We start from the raw sequence: 19,300 nt of genomic DNA, 5'->3' as shown, positions 1-19,300 counted from the left end.
AGGACACCGCCCATGACCTTGGAGAAGCAGTTTCACTAGATACAGAGAAAGGAAGTGTTGGAAAATTAGGAATTGGATATAGACCACTATGTGGCAGTGATGAAGAGGATGAGAAGAGGAGGAAGAGAAGGCGGACCTACAGAAGTAGCAGCAAGGACCCACTACATTCTTGCTTGTTTGAGGGACTGCTATTCAGATGAGATCATCAATCTTTGCAGACACAAAGCAGGGGATGGGGGAGGGAGATGGAGGACCACAGGGAGAGGAAGACAGTGAAGGCTGGAAGCGTAAGATCCTGGAGGAGGAGAGAAGGGAGAGCCTGTCAAGGGTGGTGGTCATAGCAGCGCTATTCTCAGCTGCCAGCAGGTGAAAACAACCCAAAGGCCCATCAGCAGATGGATGGGTCAATAAAATGGCATATCCAATGAAATATTATTCAAGCATTAAAAAAATTACTGATGCATGCTACAACATGAATGAACCTTGAAAACATGATGCTAAGGAAAGAAACCAGTCCCAAAAGGATTCATATCATATAATTCAACTTAAATGAAATCTAGAATAAGCAACTACATGGAGACGGAAAGTAGGTCAATGGTTGCCTAGGGCTGGGGGAAGGGGTGGCTAGATTAGGGGGTGACAGCTTAGGGATAGAGGGCTGCTTTTGGAGGTGATGCAAATGTTCTGAAACTGGTTGTTGTGATAGTTACACAACTCTGTGAAAATATACTTAAAACTATTGAATTGTGTACACTTCAGTGGTATGAGACCACATCTTAATTAAGCCGTTTAAAAAAAAATCTTTGCAGTCATCCACAACTCCCCACTTCCTCTCACAACTCACACTATACCCTCCAGCAACTGTGATCAGCAATACCTTCAAACACACCCCAGACCCAAACCTTCGCGCCACCTCCAACGGCAGCACAGCACTCAAACTGTCCTTGTCTCTTGCCCCGATAGCCAATGGCCTCCCAACTGCTGTCCCAATCTACGTATTCCTTCACCAGCTCCCAGGGCGATCCTTTTAAGAGGGAAATCAGGTGGTCCACCCCAGTCGACACCCTCCTACGGCTTCCTGTCCCTGTCAGGATAAAGTCTGTGTCCCTCCGCCATGGCCTGGTCCAGCGCCCTCCCCAGCACTATGTCTCAACGCTGGTTCTCACTGTGCTCAGCAAACACTCCAGGCTTATTCATGCCTCAGGACCTTTGCATGTGCCATTCCCTCTGCCTGGAAAGTTACTACCCCTGAGATTCACGTTGTTCATGAGCTTATTTTATCCCGGTCTCTAAGCAAGCATTTCCCCTTCAGAGAGGCCTTACCCAACTGCCCTGTCTGCAGTCACGCTCCCATGCCTCTCCATCCCTTCACCCGGCTCTGTCTGTGTTCATAGCACCTATCACTGCCTGACCCTGTCCCTTGATGACAAACACACACACTGTATACACATATAGAAACATGCGCGCGCGCGCACGCACACACACACACACACAGACCACTGACGTATGCACTGTTGATTCATCTTCCTCATTAAAACATAACCTCCATGCACACATGCTATTTCACAGCTGTATTCTCAGCACCTAGAAAATGCCTGGCGCATAACAGATATTCAATAAATAACTGACTAATGAATGAATGATCCTTGCAATGACCTCTTATTTTAAAGATGAGAAAACCCAAAGGAAAAAAGGTTCGGTGGGTCACTTAAGGTCACACAATCAGTAAGTAGTAGAAGCTGCATTGAAAGTCCAGCCAGACGTGCTCACGTTTTCTTTTATTCCCTGCCCCAAATGGTGGTGAACGCACTGCAGGCAATACATTGACAGCCTGTCTGAGATGTTCATACCTTTCCACTCTGTTCACCACTAAAGGAAAATACCCTAACCTTGGCTGTGCTGGTAAGACATACTCTGACCCAAACATGGACAGAGGGTGAAGCGGCCAGAATTCCCATTTCTCTGCGCACTTTGTGACCTCGGTCAAGTCCTTCAGCCTCATGGAGTTGCCATGGCTTCCCACAGTCCACATACGGAGGTGAGTTCTGAGGACCCTTCCGTTCTGAAACTGTGACCTAACTGCTTTCTAAAAACCATGTTCCTGGCCTGCTAATGTGCTCACTCCTTGAGCCGAGTGAGGCTGGGTGTGATCACTCTCAGCCAATCTAATCAGGACTTGTCTCCATGAGGAGGTGACCCATTTCTAATTCACAACCCAAACACAATGTGAGGCCACTAAGCAACACGCAGTGTTTAAAAGAGTAAAACTGGGGCGTGGGGAACACGCCTGACATTCCCTCTGCCTTGGAAATAACGCACTTCTAAAAACAGGCTGAGATCACCACTTGGTTGAACAAGGAGGTGCTGTGAAGTTGGAAAATGCTTTGCATGATGCTGATAATATTTTGGCAGTGGTGGCTCTGAACGTGTATCACAGCTATTCTTTTTAGAAAATAAAATAGTGCCTTTGAGGAAAACAATCCTATTCTTGAAATTAGAAGGCTTTTACGAAAATAAATCCTTATTTCAAAAAAGCTAACTTTCAACTTAATCATTCACTGTGTGTCTGCTACGTGTGAGGCATGGGGCTTGGCACTGACGGGGAGTGAGGAATAAAGAGTGACAAGTGTGATGTCGCTGCCCTCCAGATGTGGGAGGCAAAACACACACCTGTGCGGTAGCGGGGGGACCCCGCGAGAGAAGGCAGGGGGGCAGGCAAGGAATCGAGTCTCTTCGGTAAGACTCGTATAGAATTTCGTCTCATTCCAATCATTCATTCATTCATCCATCCATCCACACATCTGTTCATTCATTCATTCATTCAGCAAATCTTTATGAGCATCTTCCGTATGTCAGGTCTCAGTACTGGACATACATGTCCACAGAAGACCTCAAGCTTATGTTGTCACTGAATTCTCATACCCAGCCATGGCAAAGGTTGTTGGAATCCACTTGCAGAGAAGAAGCAGGTGGAGAGGTTGCCCAAGGTGCCCAGCTAGAAAATGGCAAGATGGACACAGAATTCAGACCACTGGCTCCAGAGGCTGTGGTCAAGTGGGACTGGAAGGGGCCCGAACTCCGGGACAGATGATACTGGGACTCCTGCCTCTGGTACTTAAGGCTCATGTAATGTCAGGCAACAAGCAGAATAAGCTTCACCTCTTCGAGAAGCTTGTTCTGAACCAGAAAGTATGGCACTGTGGTGATGAGAAGTAACCCACATTTAAGGTCGAATGGTGTGGGACTTATGATTGTCATCTGGGCATTTTGACTCTGGAGCCTACACTCTGAAACAAGTTTGCTATAATTTAAAAAATAAAATAAAATAAAGGGAGCTTTCTGATTCTGTTCCTCACATTAACGTTGCCACTGAACTCGTCTGTAGAGCAGTCAGCTGTCCATTCACCCTCACGTCTGCCCACTCCCTGTGCACCTCATCCCTGCCAGCCAGTGTCACCCGGGAAAAAGCCTTTAGGCCACCGGACAACTGAGCAGCAGTGACTATCTCCAAATGTGGTGCTGTCCATCAGGTGTTTGATAGTTGTAGCTACGCCCCTTGCTTCTGCTCCTCCACGTGGTCTCGAAGAGACCTCAAAGCCCATGCAGCCCTCATCACATCCACGCCGACAGTAGGCTGCCAACGGCCAGGACAAATCCTGTTGACAAAGCCAATAACCTCCTCTTACTAGATTCTCCTGCAGTACTGGTATTGTTGACAAGTATTGCAAGAGAGTTAAAAAAAAAAATCAATCACATCTGATAAAAATTTCCTCCCCAAACTAGAATTTTACTGACCATATTCTATTATTCATGTTATATTGTATGTACATGTATATGACATCAATGTTTTATAATTTTAAAGATCATCTCCTGCTTTCCAAGAAATTGTATTAAAAATGAAAACCGTAACAGTTTGTTACTTAACCAACTCAACATCCAACCTATCCAATATTCATTCAGAGATTATCCATGACTCAGAAACTTCTATCTGTATTGGCACTTGATGTAGAAATTAAATCAAAATATCAAATATTAACAAAGTCGGAGCTGAAGCTTCTTGGCTGAAAATAATATTTTCACATACCAAGAAACATTCTCCTCTCAAGAGAAATAAGCATAGCAAGACTATGTCTCTGTGAAAAGATTTTATTGGGAATTTCTGTTCTCTGGTGACAAGAACGTGGTTTGAATTCATTCATTCATCAAACAAGGTAATTTCTCATGATCAGACTTGCAACAATCAGAGCACAGCAGGATACATTTTCATAAGGAAAACACACTTCCCACTGTTTGCAAGTTCTTGTGTATATATCTGGAGCTTCAGAGATCAATTAGTTGATATAAACTAACTTGTAAATAGTTCTTTCACAAAGGAAATGTAGTTTTCCTATGGTAAAACATTTTTTCCAAGGACATTCAGAACTAAACGTAGTATAAAGCTCCTTATTTTGAGCAACCACTCCTCTTTCTTGTACAAAAATTGCCTCATATTTTTTTTTAACAAACCTGTTTGAGATGAGAAAATTGAAAGATGTGGGCTTGAATCACATATTTGTACCAGGAAAGTACTCAGCACATAGTGTAGTAGCTGCATATACAGAGAGAGAGTGTACGAGGGTCAGGAACGTGGACTTTGGAGGCAGACAGGAAGACCTGGGTTCAAATCCCAGCCCCAACAGTTACCGGCACGTGTACCTGGCACAGTGGAGACTACGAGAATGTTCACCTCTTCCTAGGCAGAGGCTCTGGGGACTGAGTGACCAAATTCTAGCTAATGGTGTGTGATGGAAGATATAAGACACTGGCAGGCACAGCTCTCAGAACATCACACAAGGCCCTCCAGATCCCCAAGTGACTACCTGGAGGGCAAGTGTCATTATCAGACTAGACACAACAGAAATTAACCTTTTCCTAGAAGCCACTGAGATGTGGGGATTAATGTGTTACTGCCGTACAGCAGAGTACTGCTCTGACTAATATTGTTGACCAAGTTACAAAATTCCCTGTGCCTCAGTTTTCTCAGTTACGAAGTCAGTATAACGAAGACTGCTTTTAACTTAGAGACTATTCAAACAACACCCTAAGAAAGTATTTAGCATAGCCCTGGCATGGGGTAAACACGCAATAAACAACAGCTCTGTGTGTGTGTGTGTGTTGACTAGAGTGAAAAGCTTCCTGAGAGGTAAAGCTAGAAGGGAGCGGAGGAAACAGGAACTGATGAAGTAGAAACCCACTCAAGAGAACCGCAGAACAAGTCAGAAGGTGATGCGCAGAGACAGAGTTCGGGTCTCGGGTAACATTTCCTAAATCTCTTCTACCTCTGATTAGGGTTTGAGCTAGAGTGTGAGGAAGAATGGGGGCGATGGGGAGATGCAAAGCAGGTAGTTAGATAAAGAGGTTTGGGGGGGGACTCTGATGTGGAGATACAAAATTAGGAGGCACACTATGAAATTGTTAAAATGAATGTGGTGGCTCCATATGTGCTGGCATGGAAGAATACCTATGGTCTACCAGAAAAAAAGCAAGTTATAGAACAACGGGTATGCTATAATCACTTGTTAAATATGTATAGTAAAAATTATTTGATCATCTCCTCTGCAAGAGAAATACCCACACACACAGGTCTGAAAAGAATATGCCAAGTTACTAACCTACCCCTACGATATGATAAAGTTAGGGTTAATAGACAAGTAAAGGACTTTCACTTTTTCATGTATAAACTTTGCATTGTTAGGTCTTGTTGCTTTCCATGAGCGTTTAATGCCCAGACCCCACTTCAATCCATCCCTCTCCACCCGCCGGCCCCTACCTCATCCTGAGTCCCCTCCCAGTGGCAGACGTTGGCAACAGAATGAGATGGAAAAGGAAAGATAGTCAGTTCTGAAGGATGATGTCACATTATTTGATAATAAAAAAGGAGTGATTCAGTGCTTGATTTTAAGCTGCATCATCAAAACAGCAGTATCAACATGTTCGCTGATCAATTCTGTTTTTGCTCCTTGAAGGCTTGGCATCAGTCAGTTAAGCTGAAGGTCAAGTATGATGACTGGCAGAGCACAGAAGTCTATGGGCACATTGCCTACTGAGACCTCCCAAGAGTCATTCATTGTATGCCAAGGATTTGAAGGTCTCCAGTAATATCTGTAAATCCTCTGTACTAATTGAGGAATATTAACAACTTGCCACATTGTGGAGAAGGGTGTACCAAGAACTCCAGCTAATGAACACACATGAACAAGAGGAAATAAACATAAACAGGAAGATTAGGTGGCTTCACATAACAACGTAGGTAGGTTATCCTGGATTTTTCTTAAATTATTTGGCATAATCACCCAGCGCAGCACCAGCCCATACTCAGTACATATTTTGCAGAATCGTTTCTGAAGCACCCATGCCCCTATTTGATCAAGGATATCATTATCGCAGAGCTAAACTGTTGGAACACTGAGATGTAAAGGTCAGGAAGCCAGCTAAGGGACAGGAGGTGTATCCCCACGTGAACTTCTAATTTCCGATTATATAAAACATAAACCGATGGAGTCATACAGGACCTTGAAGTCTCCTTGTCCCACAGCCAGGCAAAGTATGGTTAACCTCCATTAGTTACTAAGCCCGCATTCTACAGAGCGATACACACTAACGAAGAGCTACGGAAACCATACCGGCAAGGCAGACGCAGGTGAAATTGCTCCCGTCTTGCTTCTCCTTTGCGTCAACACAGCTGGCGTTGTTGTGGCAGGGCTTCCTCCGGCAGGCGTCAAACTCTTCGCAGAAAGTGCCCACGTACTCATCGTCACAGGTACAGGAGAAGGCGGCCTAAAGCACAAACGTACGGTGTGTGTCACTTGAGTTCTCTCAAACGTACACATTGGCTCTGAAACTCGAAGTTCAAAAGCACCACTTCTTTCCAGGGTACCACCAACGCTGAGTATTTTCAACTACATCGCTTATATCATGATCTGATTAAGAGCTTAGCTTTAAAAGAAATGGTATCTATTTCTTTGTAGTTTAATTTCAAACATTTATTTTTAGGATTCTTTACTCATATGTATTTCAACTATTTTCAGTCTTCCTACAGTAGAAGGATGACTTTATTTTAAGCAAAAAAAAAAAAAAAATGAAGTTTTGTTGCGCTGACATGAAAATAGCAATTTCACTAGAGCAGATTTATTGTGCCATAGCCATTAAATTAGATGTCACTCCAACTAACTAAAACCCTGAAGCATAGACAGCGCATGTGACAAAAACATCCTCAAATGTCCTACTTGGGCCACCCTTCCAGAGCATCGAATTTACCGAATCAGCCTGTAAATGAGCCTCTATTGACAGCCACGCAGGGAAAAATAACAGCGCTGTAATCCAAGTCACCGGGGTTTTGGGGGGTGGGGTGGCGGGGTGTTTCTTTTGGTTTATAATAGTAACATTCTCCCAGTAAAAGACTGTAACTCAGACCCAAAGGACTGAATTTGACTGGAAGTTTCACTCCTGAGACTGTTGTAAAACCCAAATGAAACAGAGCCTTCCTTCTCTCTCCTCACCAGCCTCGGGTGGGCAACACACGCAGCTAACAGAACCGCAACTCTGGCTCCGGAGCCTGAGGCTTCGCACTGAGGCCCCGAAGCTCTGTGCGAAGCAATGCAGAGGTTAGGGCGGATTTATGAAGTCGGGAGGAAAGGAAGCACGGGGGAAAGGCATCAGCAAACCTTACTGCTCAAAAACAAAACAAAAAACAAAACAGACAAAGAGCACCTTTCCCAGCTCTCCCCAAGCCCCCCACACATCAGGCAGGTCTTCAAACCTCTCCAGTTCCAAAGCCCCGCCCACAGGCTCCCCTGGGCCCACCCTTCGCCTTCGCCTTCGCCTTTGCTGTCCAGGTCCCCAGCTCCTGACCCCTAACCTTTTCTCTAGTGTCGTTCATCCAGGATCCCCACCCAGTACCTCCGGCGCCCACCCAAGCACAATACAGAGCCTGTCCTTCCTCCAGAAAGGGAAAGCAGCCTTGTCCATTCTTCTCTTGAATTTTTTTTTCCTCTCAACCAAGTTCTAGAGTTCTTACCCATTTCTTGATAAATCTATTGTTGCATATTTAGATTTCTTTGTGGTTCTTATTAATAAGATATTTTCTTCATCTCTTTCTCGTAATACCCATCATACTAGATAATGATTATTAATGATATGAAAAACAGTAGTTAGGTTACCGGTTGTCACGCTGTGCTCTCATTACAGGTCAGAGAGTTTCTAGTTGATTTTCTTGTGTTTTTTAGATAAAATAACAGCCCCCACCAAAGTGCACACCAATTGCAAATAATGATAACATCACTTCCCCTTCTCCAGTTCCCGTGGTTACATGGGTGGCTCTTCCAGGATAATTCTGATACTGAGACGATTATTAAATTTTCTCAAATGGCATTTTAGCTTATATAAAAAATACAACTCTTAGATAGTTTTATAATTTAAAAACTGTCTTCTTTTTTTTTTTAACATATGTTTGAGTCCAATGTTTCAATTCCTGAGTATGACTCAAACTTGCATTCCTGAAAGGAACAGCTCCCATGGCCATTCTGCAAAATTGTTTTACAGCTTCCCTCTAGATGTAGTCATACTTCTAAACCCTCCCACCTCAAGTGCCCCATCCCCAAAGACTCCTTTTCTAAGAAAAACTGTCCCTTGCACAGTGAGATCACATTTTACACTGTAAGAGGATGGTTCTTGCCAAAAAGACTAAACCAGGAGTGGATGGACTCCTGACCTCAGCAACCAATCACGAGGCCAGACCGTCCAACGTGACATTTAGCTCTTCCAAAACTGCCGGGTTTTAGGTAGGTGTGTTTCTTCCGTTAACTCAGTGTGTTTTTGTTCAGGGCATATGGCAAATCCTTGTAATCTGCATAGTCAAGTCGTCTTTAGCTTAAGAACATATTCTTCAGTTATATTTTAGAAACCCAAACAACTGGAATAGAATCAATGGTTTTTTCTTAAGTTAGAGCTCAACGTTCTGCCTTCTGTTCCTACCACCTCTCCCACCTCTTTGTGGCCGGTAGAAATTCCCTCTGCATTCTAGCAATAGTTGGCTTCCTATCTGATTTTTCATGATGTCCTGAGCTTTCCCTGTGTGTGTGTGTGTGTGTGTGTGCACGCGTGTGTGAGCACGCACAGACTTTGTGGTTGAAAGCTGGGAGAACGGCAGCCTTTTAAATAGGAAACTGCTTTTCTGGAACTGTCTTTCAAAGAAAATCTTGTCCTTGTGCAAATGTACAACAGAGTACACCTTTGCTCTTTGCAGGGGATGTGTCTGGAGTTCTTTGTGAACCTGGAGATTAGTGCACAACTTCGAAGTGTAAACATTGGCTCACCCAACACATACGATTCTGAAGCGGGCCTCAACCCCATAATAAATTACCGCGTGTCATTGGTTTTGGCAGCTGTGCTCTAAAATTTACTTGGTTTGTATCCAGACGTTCCATGTTGCAGATGAATTTCTTTGCTTATTTGGGAGATATATTTTGCATATACTTATCTGGTGAGTTCCATGGAAACTATGTTGCTTGTGAAAGTAAATTATTAAAAGCCGCAAATCAAATATCTTCAATTTCATTTTGATTGAATTTAAAGCTAACACAGATGCCATACATTTTATTTTACTTTGTTTTAAGCAAGCACCTTAAAAAAAACTTGAAGAAGCTGTTGGAACAATTGTTTTTGACCAAGTAAAACATTGAACTAATTCTTAAACTTTGAATTGAGTGAGAAAGAAAATTTAAAAAATTGTTTACATACCCATGGTTATAAAAGTTTAGTTAAATCTTTGTGTATTTTATAGCATGTCATTCATAAAGTTAGATTTCTTCCTAAGTCTATTTTCTAATTTCCAATAACTCTTTTAATAGTTCCAAGCTGTTGATTTGCAAGAGGCCAAGAATATTAAGAAGCTGTGTTTTAGAATATTTGTTGTGGGAAACAGTTTGACTACTGAAAGGTTTAAACTCTTATGCCAACCTTAAGAAATTTAACCCACTAACTAGGATGCTATCACTAATCTAGGTCCAATTAACTTAACCAGCATAAGAGACAAAACAAACTTCCTTAAAATTAGTAGCTTAGCTAAATTACAGAATGAGACTTCCTTGCAAAATTATTGTACATTTTGTATGTACAAGTCTATCTCAGGCAAAATGGAAAGTGACTCTCAGAGATTAAGTTTAAAACCCAAGGCAGAATCTCAATTTTCCTCCACAGCTTGAAGTCAAACATTCCATTTGTACATTACTGAAACATTTTTCACAGAGTGGTAAAAAGCTTACTTTGAAAAGTTCTAGGTTAAAAAACTGTAGACATCCCTACATTCTTTCATTCACCCATTCAACAACTGAGCACTCACTATGTGCTGGGCACCGTTCTGGAGCTGGAGACACAAAAGTGGACATGATGCTCCCAAGCAGACGGTATTCTGGTGCAGGTGACTGACCACAAAGGAAAGGAACCAGCAAGGAAGGTCGTCAATTAGGTGGTGAATGCTCTGGGAAAAATCAAGTAGGGCAGGGAGATGCGGTGGGGGGTGTGGAGGGCAGGCTGAGAAGGTGATAAAGGGGCAGAGATTTGGCAGGGGCACAGGAGCGAACTGTCGGGGAGTCCAAGGGAAGCCGGTCCAGATAAAGGGAATCGTCCGTGAAAAGATGCCAAGCTGGAGCCTAGCCCAGGCAAAAAAAGAAAAAGAAAAAGAAAAAGAAAGAAAGAAAGAAAAGCCAGAAGACCAGCGTGGAAGAGGAAATGGCAGGGACAGCGGAGGGACTCTAGAGACGCGGTAATTGGGGCGGGGCTCAGTCGTGCAGCGCGTGGTGCTCCTCCGCAGAGGGCCCGTTTCTCCCTCCAGGAGGCATTTGGCAATGTCTGGAGACGTCTTTGCTCGTCACACCTGGGGGCTCACCACAGACACCTGGTGAGTGGCGACGAGGGATGCTGCTAACTGTCCTCCAAGGCACAGGCAGGCCCCAGAACCAGGGATTTTCTGGCACCGAGGTCGGAATGTTCAGGTTGAAACCCTGATGCAGAGCTTTATAACCACTGCAAGGGCTCTGGCTTAGTAGAAAACTTTGGAAACCACTGTTCATGTCCCCTCAAAGACCCCAAATTACATAGTCATGTCGTATGTAGTCATGTCGCTTTCCAGGGCATTAGCCGGTTTCATGACTAGAGTTGATTTGATTCTGATAACACCCTAACCCTGCCTGTAAGTAATCCCACAGGCCTCTCAAAGCACAGGTGGATGGCCTTTTGTTCAGGCCAGCTCGGGGTCTTCAGTGTGGACAGCGCGACGTTAGCCCGGCCATCTGAGCTGATCTTCCAGCCATCTTTATTCAGCATCAGAGCAGAGCTGGCTCTTACCAGATCATTTAACTGAAAATGGATGTCTGCTTTATTCTTTAATTCCACTCACTCAACACACAGCTTTTGCACCCTACCACATGCCAACCACTATTGTGTTAGAGATGTGCTGAAGGAAGGAGACGGTCCCTGCTTTCATGGAGCTTATATTGCAGCTTATTTTCTAGAGGGACAACAAAGAAATGCATGCTATCCTGTCACATAGTGGTAAGTGCTACAAAGAAATGTTTGTTGATGAGTGGCTAGAGAGTAACGGTGGGATGCAAGTTGACTTTTATCTCACGCCAAGTCTAGTTAGAAGGACTGATGTTTTTAAAGAATTGTACCTACTTAGAATTAAATCCTCCCTCCACCTTGGCAAGGTTTTGCTTTACACTTAAATTAAACCTAACCATCAGAAAACTGAATCCAGGACAGCGGTTTCTTGCTCCCTCTCGCTGTCTCTTTCACTGAGTTCAAAGTGAATTGTTTTCACTGAGCCGCTATTTCACCTTAAGCTGCCAACTACATATTGAAGGGTCTTCTCAGAAACATCCCCAGTAAACCTACTATTGCATTTACCATGGAGGTAGTGTTGAGAAAATTATATGCCGACACTTTTTGCACCCTGCTTATGAAGCTCTACCCAAGAAAATGCACTCCTGTAAGTGCCAGTAAGAATTCTGCTACTCATGAGAACTGATGCTCTGTCCTTATGAACAGCGGGGGTCACATGACTGCCCGTTTCTTTTTCTATTTGATTTGGCCGCAGGGAGCCTGCAGTCCACTCGAGGTTCAACTCTAACGGCTATCTAGGGCTCTGTGACCTATTTATTCCCCCTTTCTAACTTGGATACTGCTTTCTAATTTATATCTTCTCTGACGCTGACTTTTGCTTTGTATTTTTAAATTTCAGTACTCTATAAAATATACGGCCAAATGTATAAATAACCTAAACTCCCTCCCATGTCATACAAGGCTCTGGACAATCGAGCCCCAACTTACTTTTTCTGTTTCATTCTCTGAAATTTTCACTCTCAGGAAAGCCTAATTATTTTGGACAAATCATCCCAGGGAGAGGAGTTTTCTGAGAAGCTTTATTTGTCTCTTGAAGAATCAGAATTTATTTTGCTTTTCCTCTTAAAGAAAGTATACTGAAAATAGTTATTTCTTTTTGCTCTCCCAGTGACATCAGTATAAACATAAAATCCCCGGCTGACTAGCCACTGAGTCTCACTGCTGGTAGAGCTTGCTTCCATTAAATTATCTCGCTGATCTTTACCACGGCTGCCAGGTGGGTATTGCCGGATCCATGTTAGGAGTTGAGAACAGACTTGACAGAGAGGTCGGGTACATTGTTTAAGGTGTCCCAGTAGGCACGTACAAGGTGACTTAAAGCCGTATCATCTGATTCTAAATCCTTTTCACTCTCAACTGCCTGCTCTCCTATCATCACTGTAATGATTTCTGTACCCCATAATGCATGTGGGGGCACCCCCCACTCTTACCCTAAAATAACCCTCCACACCTATAGTGTTTTAGATCCTGCTCCAAATCTCAAGTCATTTGTCTACCTCCCCCTTGCTACCTGGCTGCCTTCCTTACCAGCATCATTGACTGTCCTTTGAGTTCACTGATTCTAATTTCCTTTAGCCTTAAGAATAATACCAAATTTATTCAAATAAGGTGTCAAAATGGAGTTAAAATATTCTTGCTGGGGGCTGAGAGCCTAATCACTCATGAACAGACTTGGACACGTTGACCTGGCTACTCTTCACCAGAATTGGAGGCCCTCATCCTCTGGGACCTTAGTGACACGTAATAGATGTCTGTGAGCTCATTGGAGGCGGCCGACTTTACAACAGGACACTCACAGGTAGACTTGCAGCAGAGTTCTGTGCAGGCACAGGACTCTTCTCCCACTTCCTTTCTATCTCCGATGAGCTTGTGTTTTGTGAAGACAGCACCAGAGCCACTGATGTTGTGCATTCTTCAACCATACATTCATTATAAAGGGGACACTTGAACAAGGATTAAGAGGACAATCCCAAGCAAAAAAGCTGACCAGTGGGTCCCTAAACCTCTAAAAATGGGGGAAAAAATTTAAACCACTCCTGGCTAACAGACTCTTTGGGCCAATTTCAATTTTCATTATGGGCCAGCCTGGTTCCAAACAACATCTGGGCTATTCATAATTAAATGTCTGAACATCTGCAAGGCCAAAACTCTGGCTAATGAGTTGATAATTGTTGAAACTAAGTGATGCAGGCATGACAGTTTGCCAAATTACTCTACACGGTGGTTTGCCAAATTAATTTCATATAAGTTTGAAATTTTCCATAATAAAAAAAAAAGTGGTGCTTTTATTTTAAGAGTCTGGCTAAGTCCCAAGAAAAGAAAGATAAAACTTTGAAACATCAGGGTCACATTTCAGCGTCCCGTGTCCAGCTCCTGCCGGCAGAATCTGCTATTGCATTTACTGTCGGGATGCTGTAGAGATCGCTGTGTGCACATCGCCCAGTCCTCGTCTATGAAGACCCACTCCAGAAATGTATTTCATATCCAAGTGCCAGGAAAAGCTTGCTCATCCTATAGGACTGACGAGCTTGCTCCTGTGGACACAAATCATGTAACTGAGCGTATTTCCCTCTGAACAACCGAGTCTTCTTGACCAGAAGGCTCAGCCATTCCTGTGCCAAGGAAAGGCTTGGCTGCCTCTCAGCTTCCCCAGCGCTCCAGGGTCACCAGCAGGGCACGGCAGCCCAGACTTTGGCGAGGAGACAGCAATTCCCGCTTATCGTGCCTCTGAGTAAAAATGCAGAAGACCTCTCAAAACGAACTCTCCATACCCTGGCGGGGTCCAGAAGCAGAGTGTGTCCTAGCCTTGGCAAGCTCTGGAGTCTTTCTGCTCCTCGTTAATAGAGGAGCTCCAGGTGCAACTGTGTAGGAAACAGGTCCGTCCAGTAAGGGCTTTCTGAGGCCCTTTGACCGAGAGCTTATACAGGCTTTGGGAAAGGAAGGCAGTGAGGCATCGGTCACATTCTAGCCCCCGTTGTCCCATCACCCCAAATACATTGACCCTGCGCCAGTGGAGACGGAGCCTGCAGGTGCGTCGTCCCAGTAATCCTCAGCCGGGGACCCAATATCCCAGCTCCCAGGTCATGGGAACCAGACTGGGGAGTCATTCAGGTTTGAGATTCCAGAGCTGACAAACAATAAAAGCCAGGTCAGAAGCAGTAACCACGGCACATGTTTTCACTTGATTACACATAAGTGAGCTTAACTAAAGGGTCTGACCAGTCTAGCATGCTCTTCTAGCCTTTTGCTAAACCCAGGCTTAGTATCTCAAGAAAGAGAAAAAAATCATTTGGATCTAAAGTTTAAGACACTATATGAAAATTCTATTTGTGATGTGAAAGTGCTTATAAAAGCCTTTCCCTGAGCCTAGGCCACACAAGAACACCTGGAATCTAGCCACGGAGACAAATCGTTACCTCTTGTTGGGACACAGTGAGCTATCTCAAAGGAAAACTGGCTATGAATTACATTTTTAAAATCCTGTCTATTAGTGGGTCTTGTTCTCTTCATTACTAATTTAAACAACATACTTTCATTTTTCCTACTTCATAATCTTATTTTCCCAATAGACATTAGACATACCATTGCTCTTCTATTTGGGCTCATTAATTGCAAATGTAGCAACTTATTTTTTTTAAATGAGCTTAGAAACATGCACATCATCAAAACATTAAATTCAAGACTTGACATTCACAAATTCGTAGAATTCATTCCTTCGGCTTAAATGTTAAATTCTCAGTAATAGAAACAATAATGAATGAGAGTCCCACTCTTTACTTCCAAAGGACATTGAAGTTCACTTTATTACTCAGAGGTGAAAAAAGTAAACGTCTTTCAGGAAATTTCATGAAAGCCCATCTTCCTAAAATTGGAGGTACGCAATGGCAAAATGGAGAGGTTCAAAAGCCATCGGCAGCCACATTCTGCCAGCGCACGTATTACCAGCACCCTGAGTGGGGCCGTAATTGGGCACAAGATTTCCATGTAATCAGCCTCCATCCTCAAGTCACCAGGATGTGTGCGCTTGTTTGCTGCAACACTCCAAGCCATTAACAAAGCAAAGTATGACTTCTAAAAAAGTGAATGTCGCTGGAAACTCATCTTCTATTGAATTTCCCTGAAAAGAAATAGCCTGATCCCATAAGTAGATGACATACCATTCTACTTTCTTATTTTAAAATTCCATTACTACATCAAAAGAAACTGGTAGGAAAAAAGCTTTAATGAAATGGACATTTTGGTGAATAAATCGTTGATGAGAAGGGACTCATTGAAGAACAGAGATCCTTCCCAACATCGTCCTCAGGTTACCCCAGATGGAAAACTTACTCTGAACTACATTTTTAAGTGTAAAGCAAAGATGATAAACTACCGGTCACTTTCTCTAAAGGTGGAAATGCAATGGGGACAGGACAGGGTACAAAACAATCATTTATTGAAGAAAGCCCTACTCTATGCCAAGTACCATACAAGGATTCACTTAATCCTCCCAGCTGTCTTTCAAGATCAGTATTCCTTTCTGCTTCCACCACTGATAGACCAGAGAATTTAGGCAGCTTGCTGGAGGTCACAGAACAAGTGAGAGGCACAGGGAGGCGGACTTGGCCTCATTGTCAAGGCTGTTTTAGGATTTAAGACATTCAGAAATGCAGTTAATTTAGTTACAAAGTGTAAGAAGCAGGGATCAAATAAGGCTCTGAGAAGGGAGATGAGGAGAGCAGTCATGCATGCAGTCGGAATTTGAAGGGAAGGACCTCCAGAGGCTCTTCAGCTTCAGGCCTGCTGCACGTGAGTTTCAGCCCCATGTAGACCACAGATCTGGCCATGGTCCTGCTCCACGTGATTTCCTGCCACCCTGTAGTGCTAAGAACCGCCCTGTGGGTTTCTTTCCTGCTCTCACTGTATTCATCTGCTGAAACTTCCACAACAGGGTACCACAGTCTGGGCAGCCTAAAGAACAGAAATTTATTTTCTCACAATTCCAAAGACTGGGAACTCCAAAATTAAGGTATCAGCAGGGATGGTTTCATCGAAGGCCTTTCTGCCTGACTTACCGATGGCTGGCTGCTCCCTCGTCTTCATGTGGTCTTTCCTCCCTCTGTGCATGTCTACGTCCTCATCTTCTCTTTTTATAAGGACACCAGTCATATTGGATCAGAGCCCACACACAAGACCTCATACCACCCTTAATCACCTCTTTAAAGGCCCAGTCTCCGCATACAGTCACTTTCTGAGGCAGTAAAAGTTATGAATTCAACATAGGAATTTTGCAGATATAATTCAGCCCACATGCCCCCCAACTCTTTGGCTGTCTCTCCATCTATTTTCAGAGCAGTCTTCCTCAAATGTTGCTTTCAGAACTCCACAGATAGTTGATGCTTACTATATACAACTGATTATCCTAGAGGACACACAATATCCATTGAAAATAGCTGTGTGAGAAGCGTGGCATTGCATGTACCAAAGTATGTAGCTATAGTTCATGTGCTCTAGGAATAGACAATCTGGAGAAGGAAGCCTGTGTCACTGTTGTCATCACTATTGTCTTCATCATGAATAATTTATTGAGCACTCAATAAATGCCAGGCACCTTTCTAAGGCCTTTGCAAAATGCAGTTAACCTCATTGTTATTCCAACTTCATGTTTGAAATGACTTGGGCACAGAGAGGGTGGGGAGACTGAGCAAGTTGGGCCAGCTAATTAATTGAAGGGTTCGAAGTCAAACCCAAGTAATCTGATTTCAGGACTTGCCTTGTACACACAGGCACACACACTCACACACACACAACTACATTAAAAATGAACCACAGGCGACCATGGAGCAGTAAGAGGAAACCCGGCATTGCTGGCTGAGGTCTCATTCCTGGCTCTTCTACCTCCTTGGCCTTGGGCAAATAGTTTGCATTATGTATTACTTTGTTTCCTGTTGGACCTTGCTTCAATAATAGGCAAAACATAAAAGAAGATGTGCTGTAACTCAAAGATTCTGTTATTTATGTTGGGATTTAAAAATTTACTGTTGAAAGATCGAAAATGATACAAAAGATATTCAACAACACCTACCTCATAGGATGTGTGTCCCCAATTCCCATCTGCAGCTGATATTCGGGTCTTCTTCTGAATATTTATGACTTGAATTAGATTTACTTTCCTATCAGATTTATAATTCTCCTTTGCCTTAGTCTTCACATCTATTTTCCGCTAAATAGATTATTTTATAGTTTAAATATGTTTGTGAATAGCCTCAAATGCAATCCAAAAAGAGAGACTATAAATAAACATAAAAGTAAAATACACATAGAGTTGATATAAGGGATCAATTCAGCCTTCCTTTTAGAGAATGAATGCAATTATTCAGCCCTTTGTTTTCTTACTGAAATAAGCATATACACATAAATCTAGAATATTGGCATCACAGCCTAAATTCCAAGAGGCTTGTCTTGCTTGATTATGTAATCCCTGATATTACAGACTTTGATGAAACACATTTCTTCAGCATTTGGAGAGAAAAAAAAAACTATCTTTTTACTTTACTGTGAAAGATTTTTATTTATATAGAGTCCCTGATCTGATCAATACATTTCTTACTTTATTGAATTTATATTCACACAAATTGAAATAACACCAGCAGAGGTGAGAAGGTCCTATCATTCTTTTTAATTAAATCTTATCTCAATAAGTGTTTGTTGCTTTCACCACTTTAGTATTGAACAAATGACAGGTTATAAATAATAAATGTGCTTCACCAGGAGAGGTAGAAAAGAATCATTATAATTTGCAGAATAAACTCATCCAAATATCTAACTCAGGGGTGGCAAAAGGTAAGTTCACAGACAAAGTGAATCTTGCTTGCTTTCAAATTTCTTTTATTAATCTATAATATTCACATGAAGCAACTTCTTTTGGGTGATAATGTAGTCCTCCAATTCCAAATAAATTTTTAATGTAAGAACATTAACGCTGTTTATATCGTCCTTCCAAAAAATTCTCAATGGACCATATTTTAATCGTTTTGATGTTTGTAGTTTCTTTTCTAACTCAGGTGTGACTCTTGGAATAGGATATCGTATTTAGATTCTGTGACATAATTTTACACACACACACACACACACACACACACAGGGTCCAGCAGAAGTAAGGCCTGCTTGAGGGTAGTTGGTAGGGTAATAATATGGGTGTAATGATTTATAGTTTTAATTTAAACATTTTGCCTAAAATGTCATATGGTGTGCTTGAGTGTGATATTGTTATGTCACAGAATTACATGCTTATGATTTTGTAATAAAAAAGGGGTGTTATTTGTGCTAGACCGTGTGTGTGTGTGTGCGCACGCGTGTGTGTGAGGTCCCTGGTACAAAGCTGCTAAAACCCTTTAAATTTCCTATGTGATAAAAGCATTAGGAACATCTTTTGTTCTACTAGTCGGTCTTTGACACCCCCCACCCCTGTTCCAGAACCCCTTGGAGTTCCCTGGGTGATGAGAGCGCCTTTTGTTCTAAAAGGCGAGTCTGGGTGGCTCCTGGATGAGGACTGGCCGCCAGAAAGACTGAGCCATACCAAGAAGCCTGGGATTTTCAGCTCGACCCCACCCCACTCCAGAGAGTGGCTGGAAATGGAGTTAATAATTGGCCATGATGACATGAGGAAGCCTCCATAAAAACCCCAACAGGACAGGGTTCAGCGGGCAAACCCTGGGAGGCGGAGGGACCCCTACTGCGCAGGGGTGAAACTCCTTCAGTTTGGCCCCTCCCAGACCTCACGCTGTGTATCTCCTCATCTGGCTGCTTCTCTATACCCTTGACTGTATTCTTTAATAAACTGGTAACTGGAAGAAGTGTTTCCTTGAGTTCTACAAGCTAC

General features: G+C 43.0%; 1 protein-coding gene across 1 annotated transcript in view; it reads right to left on the bottom strand.

The window, feature by feature from the left end:
- The window catches only part of DNER (delta/notch like EGF repeat containing), a 250,741-nt gene that overhangs the window by 84,388 nt on the left and 147,053 nt on the right, over nucleotides 1-19,300 (bottom strand). The window contains exon 6 of the mRNA XM_054585576.1: nucleotides 6,663-6,816. Within this exon, the coding sequence (XP_054441551.1) occupies nucleotides 6,663-6,816 (154 nt within the window). The remainder of the gene's footprint in view (nucleotides 1-6,662; nucleotides 6,817-19,300) is intronic.

This window comes from Pteronotus mesoamericanus, unplaced genomic scaffold, assembly GCF_021234165.1.
Source record: "Pteronotus mesoamericanus isolate MK-2021 breed Mesoamerican mustached bat unplaced genomic scaffold, CSHL_Meso_final contig_90, whole genome shotgun sequence".
In the NCBI taxonomy this organism is placed as follows: domain Eukaryota; kingdom Metazoa; phylum Chordata; class Mammalia; order Chiroptera; family Mormoopidae; genus Pteronotus; species Pteronotus mesoamericanus.
This window is presented reverse-complemented; position numbering and strand designations above follow the sequence as displayed.